The sequence below is a fragment of the Triticum aestivum genome, chromosome 3D (genome assembly GCF_018294505.1).
Source record: "Triticum aestivum cultivar Chinese Spring chromosome 3D, IWGSC CS RefSeq v2.1, whole genome shotgun sequence".
In the NCBI taxonomy this organism is placed as follows: domain Eukaryota; kingdom Viridiplantae; phylum Streptophyta; class Magnoliopsida; order Poales; family Poaceae; genus Triticum; species Triticum aestivum.
In genome coordinates, this window is record NC_057802.1 from 121,280,038 (window position 1) to 121,286,331 (window position 6,294).

Consider the following 6,294-nt stretch of genomic DNA (forward strand, 5'->3'; position numbering starts at 1 on the left):
AGAGTTGTGGCAGAACGGCAGTGCAGACGCGCTTGAAGAGCTTACTCCATTAAGATTGCGAGATGCGCCGGAGTCAGAATAACCCGAAGAAGCGTCAGAACTCTGAAGGCGTACTACAGACTCCAGAGGTCCAGACATCAAATATGACCCATGTTTGGTGCCGTGTGTGCGTGTCGGAACAAGTATCTGAACCGTGGTGACGGTGGTTTGGTGGTCGTACCTTCTCGCCGCGGTGGTCGTACACTTGTACTTGACGGTGACGAGCTCGCCGGGGGCGCGGCTGCGCATGAGGCGGGCGATGCCAAGTTGCCCGGACCAACTCACAAGCAGGGTCACGAACGAACGATTTAATCCGACGGCTATTGCTCAAAGCGTGTTATAATCAAACGGCTAAGTTTACCTCTCCGCAATAAATTTCCTTGATAACCATCGCAGCCCGCACCCGAGCGTCCGACGGCTACTATTATTGCAGGCAGAATTAGGGTTCAGCTAAAAACGATCGGCCCCTCTTGTCGACTCACCCGATCATCGATGACGTGCGACGCGTGCGGCTGCGCTTGCGATTGTGGTGCAGAGGGGGCGGAGCGAGTCGCGGGGAGCCGACGGAGTTGGGTGCTTGGCGACCAGAGGTACCGGTTAGAAACGGGTGGCCGGAGGTGTCGGATGCCATGGGGTCCCCCTATCTGGATATGGAGTTGCCAAATCTGATGGGGAGACCCCCTCCTCTCCCAGTAGCGCTAGTTAGCAGTTGGTCGACGGCGCGGGCTAGCTGTCGGTGTTGGGGTTTGACTTGGTCCCCTTGTCGTGGGTTGGTCGCTCCCCTGCGCTTGCCTCGGCCGTTTCTCTGTCCATGTCGAGGTGGAGGATGCCGGGGCGGCGGCTCCGGATGGCGGGATCCATGGTGGGCTTTCCGCAGGTCTCATGGTGATGGTGGTGTCTACACCTCTTGGCCGTGTGGGCGGCATGGGTGTAGGGGTGGAAGGCTCTGGCAAGCTCTCGTCGTGCCCGGATTTGATGGAATTGGCCTGGCTCTTGCTACGGGAGTGGCAGACTGGCAGGGGCGCATCCTGGTGGTATTGGCAAGTTCCTGAGCAAAAGCTTCGTGCTTGGCGCCAGCGACGACGGCGCCCGTGGGTGTCGTTCTCTTCTTGAAGGCGTAGCCATGGGTCTTGTTCATGTGCCAGGGCTCCGGGTGAAAACCCTTGTCTGTTATTAGACTCGGCAATGGCGACAGTTCGTGTCGTTTCCCTCCCGGGGTGTTGTCGTGTAGTTTTGGTGTCGTCGGTTGGTCCTAGTCGAGGTGTTAAGCTAGCTCTAGATTTTTGTTGTATCTTTCAATCCGTTTTTTAAGATAGTCATCTTATCATTCGGTCGTGTATTGATCGATGATGTTGTTTTATACTCCCTTCGTCTGAAAAAGCTTGTCAGGGGAGTATATAAAACGGGCAAGAGCCTGTTTCAAGAGTAACGCGAAGACGCGTCTGAACACGTACTCTAGAAGTCCAGATATTAACATGACCATGTTTTCCCCGTAAAAAGAATGACCATATTTTCGTGCCGTGTGTGCTTGTCGGAACAGATATCTGAACCGTGGTGACGGTGGCTTGGTGGTCGTACCTTTTCGACGCGGTGGTTGTACACTTGTACTTGACGGCGACGAGTTCGCCAGAGGCGCGGCTGCTCATGAGGCGGGCGACACCAAGTTGGCCGGACCAACTCGTAAGCAGGATCACGAACGAACGATTTAATCCGACGGCTATTGCTCAAAGCGTGTTATAATCAAACGGCTAAGTTTACCTCTCCGCCATAAATTTCCTTGATAACCATCGCAGCCCGCACCCGAGCGTCCGACGGCTACTATTATTGCAGGCAGAATTAGGGTTCAGCTAAAAACGATCGGCCCCTCTTGTCGACTCACCCGATCATCGATGACGTGCGACGCGTGCGGCTGCGCTTGCAGCGCCGGCGGCGAGGCACCCAGGGACGAGCTGAAGCCGCCACTGCTGGTGGATATCGAGACCGGACCCAGCCCCATCACGGCGGCGCCGGCGGACAGCGAGGTCGACGACGGGATGGACAAGGCCCGCTTGATCGTCACCTCCATTGCCCGGGTACGTATCTCTGGATGCACTAGCGCCGGTGAACTTACATACAAAAAAATGTACGCCATTCTTCGATTTGTATTTGTATAGTTCATCTACTAGATTGGATCGAGCGTGTCATCAGATTCCTTGAATTGTTCATATGTACGCATTGGTACAGTGAAATCGTATCTGGCTGAACTTTGTGCGTTTTGCAGGGATTGTTGCTTTTGCTGTGGTTGTATCTGGTCGATTTAATGAGAAGACCTTTCATCAATGACGGCGATAGTGAATTTAGCCCGATACACATAGTTTGTGTCGGTTTCCCGGCCGTACTCGTGGGTATGGTCTTCTGCCAGATCTGTGTGTCCATATCCGTTCCTAAGGATGCCTCTGGAGTTCCTATAGGGTTTGAACTTTGAAGTAAACTGAGATTTGCGCCTTTACATGAAAACCCATATGAATTGCACTCAAACTTCTTCAAAATACTGTGTAAATGTTATGCTCATTAAGGCCTTTCCAATTTGAACTTTGTTGAATCATCTCAATGTGCTTGATCACTATTTATACAAACATGCTTGACAAGTTCAGACTCGATTTGTTTGCGGTTGTTGTGCTTACTCCCTCCGTTCCTTTATATAATGTGTATTTGTTTTTTTTATAAAATTCCACAATGTAAGGTACATTTCTTCTAAATCCTCGTAAATTTCAAAGGGTAATTTGGTTCTAACATCTCTATAAATATGCCGAAAATAATACACCTTTTATAAAGGAACGAAGGGAGTATTTTATTAATTTGCAACAGCGGATTAGACATAAATGTAGGCACAAGTGGGCGAAACAAAGCACTAAAATAGGCGATAGAGCAAACATGATTATATATCATAATCTATCGCAATGCCGCCGTCGATGATATGTTAAATACTCCCTCTGTTTCATAATGTATTGCATTTAGTTCTTAGAAAAGTCAAATTTTATAACCTTTGGCCGAGTTTATAGATAAAACTATTTATATCTACAATATCAAATATGGAACTACATCTTATGATGAATCTAATTATATATGTTTGGAATTCTAGATGTAAATGCTTTTATCCACATATTTGGTCAAAGTTTGTGAGGTTTACTTAAAAAAGATCTATATGCACTACATATGTATGCTCGTCTTTATAGGCCTACTTGATTGGGACATGGGAGTATTTGACCCCGAGCTCATATGCTCCCGCATGAACAATAAAATCGAAAAAAATAGTAAAAAAATTCAAAAAAAATCTGAATTTTTTTTCTGATGAACATTGATAAAATTTCTAACTGCGTGCACAATTTCAGGTTGAAATGACATTTGTGGAGGTCGGGGTAAAAAAATTGTTAGTCCAAAAAGACTATTGTTGAAAGCATTTTGGAGCATCGAATTTGTTATTTTTGCCCACACCTCCACGAATACCATTTTGACCTAAAATTTTGCACGCAGTTAGAACATTCATCAATGTTTATCACAGAATTCTTTTACTATTTTTTCGATTTTACTCTTCATGCGGGAGCATATGAGTTCGGGATCAAAAGAACACTTTCGTACTTGATTGCTCTTATAACACCTATGTGGCTATGTGGCCTTCTCTCTCTCTGTGTGTGTGGGTGGGGTGGGGGGGGGGGGGGAGTGGGAGTCAGGTGGAGACCCGGGTGGGGCTTTGCTAGGCGGTGCCCCTCGGCGGAGTGATCCAGTTCGGCCGGCGCCATGTGATGGTGCCCGCGATGGCTGGACAAGTGCTGGCGACGTGGGCGGTGGTGTGGGCTGTGGGCGGCGGTTGCTACTCCATGGGGCTACTGTTGGCCTGTGCCGTGGTCGGCTGGCTCTCTCGTCAGAGGATGCATCGGCGCGGTGGCGGTGCGGATCGTGGCTGCCTCGGGAGGCTTGCGTTCGGGTGTTCGGGCGCCCGTCGGGTGGCGTGGGCTGCGGGACGACAGCCTCCTCCATGCTTCTGGGCGGGGGTTGTTGCGGCGCGGTGGTGATTGCGCTTGCCCGGCGACGCCGGGTGGCGGTGACAATCTTCGACCACGGGCGTGTGACGGCTATGTGCTATAGGTTGCAGCGGCGGCCCTCGATTGTGGTGCAGAGGGGGCGGAGCGAGTCGCGGGGAGCCGACGGAGTTGGGTGCTTGGCGACCAGAGGTACCAGTTACAAACGGGTGGCCGGAGGTGTCGGATGCCATGGGGTCCCCCTATCTGGATATGGAGTTGCCAAATCTGATGGGGCGACCCCCTCCTCTCCCAGTAGCGCTAGTTAGCAGTTGGTCGACGGCGCGGGCTAGCTGTCGGTGTTGGGGTTTGACTTGGTCCCCTTGTCGTGGGTTGGTCGCTCCCCTGCGCTTGCCTCGGCCGTTTCTCTGTCCATGTCGAGGTGGAGGATGCCGGGGCGGCGGCTCCGGATGGCGGGATCCATGGTGGGCTTTCCGCAGGTCTCATGGTGATGGTGGTGCCTACACCTCTTGGCCGTGTGGGCGGCATGGGTGTAGGGATGGAAGGCTCTGGCAAGCTCTCGTCGTGCCCGGATTTGACGGAATTGGCCCGGCTCTCGCTGCGGGAGTGGCAGACTGGCAGGGGCGCATCCTGGTGGTATTGGCAAGTTCCTAAGCAAAAGCTTCGTGCTTGGCGCCGGCGACGAGTTCTCTTCTTGAAGGCATAGCCATGGGTCTTGTTCATGTGCCAGGGCTCTGGGTGAAAACCCTTGTCTGTTATTACACTCGGCAATGGCGACAGTTCGTGTCGTTTCCCTCCCAAGGGTGTTGTCGTGTAGTTTTGGTGTCGTCGGTTGGTCCTAGTCGAGGTGTTAAGCTAGCTCTAGATTTTTGTTGTATCTTTCAATCCGTTTTGTAAGATAGTCATCTTATCATATCGTATCATTCGGTCGTGTATTGATCGATGTTGTTGTTTTATACTCCCTCCGTCTGAAAAAGCTTGTCGAGGGAGTATATAAAACGAGCAAGAGCCTGTTTCAAGAGTAACGTGAAGACGCGTCTGAACACGTACTCTAGAAGTCCAGATATCAACATGACCATGTTTTCCTCGTAAAAAGAATGACCATATTTTCGTGCCGTGTGTGCTTGTCGGAGCAGATATCTGAACCGTGGTGACGGTGGCTTGGTGGTCGTACCTTTTCGACGCGGTGGTCGTACACTTGTACTTGACGGCAACCAGCTCGCCGGAGGTCGGGGAAGTCCAGAAAACGCGTGGGGGGGGGGGGGGGGGGGGGGGCAGATCGGCCGAGCGGCGGCGGCTCGATAAATCGCCCGCGGACGACGACCCGTGGGTGTGGCGGTGCGGATCTGCGCCGCGGATCGGTGGAGGGGACCGCCGGCCACCACGTCCGATCATCGGGAGGAGGGAGTGCGGCAGCTCGGGGCGAGCGTCGCGCCAGCGGCGGGGCGAGGGGGAGAAGATGAGGCGGGGGAGAGGAAGGGAGAGTAAGGATTTTTTTTTTTACTTGGCCGCTGTGTGCCAGAGTAAATATAAGGAGAAGATTGGGGATGGAGTAAAAAAATAACCCCACTAACGGTTATAAAGATCGGTTAGATGCAGTTTGGAGGAGAAAAAAGTCAAATATATCCCTTACAGCGGGATAAGGGATCTGTTAGTATTGCCCTAAGATTGCAAGATGCGTCGGGGTCAGGATAACTTAAAGACGTGTCTGAACTCTGAAGGCGTACTCCAGACTACAGAGGTGCAGATACTATAAAATATGACCAGGTTTTGGTGCCGTCTGTGCGTGTCGGAACAAATAGCTGAACCGTGGTAACGGCGGCTTGATGGTCGTACCTTCTCGCCGCGGTGGTCGTACACTTGTACTTGACGGCGACGAGCTCGCCAGAGGCGCGGCTGCTCATGAGGCGGGCGACGCCAACGAACGATTTAATCCGATGGCTATTGTTCAAAGCGTGTTATAATCAAACGCTAAGTATACCTCTCCGCAATAAATGACCTTGATAACAGTAAATTGCATAAAACCATCAGTCTGAAGGCTAGGTTTGCAGAAAACACTACGCTACATTTTTATTGCAAAAACACCACGTCTTCTGTAATCGTTTTGCAAAAACCACTGATCAGCGGCTTTGCCTCGATTAAGCGTGTTAATGACACATGGGCCTACCAGTCAGGCTGACGTGGCATCGCTTAACACCTCGCAGGTAACGGCGATGGATGGTAACGTTGTCATCAT

General features: G+C 51.5%; 1 protein-coding gene across 1 annotated transcript; it reads left to right on the forward strand.

The window, feature by feature from the left end:
- The first annotated feature begins 1,732 nt into the window (after positions 1-1,732).
- Positions 1,733-2,620, forward strand: LOC123074329 (uncharacterized). Its single transcript, XM_044497202.1, has 2 exons — positions 1,733-2,111; positions 2,300-2,620. Exons 1-2 carry the CDS (start codon positions 1,929-1,931, stop codon positions 2,501-2,503), a joined length of 387 nt encoding a protein of 128 aa, XP_044353137.1. The 5' UTR covers positions 1,733-1,928; the 3' UTR covers positions 2,504-2,620.
- Positions 2,621-6,294: the final 3,674 nt, after the last annotated feature.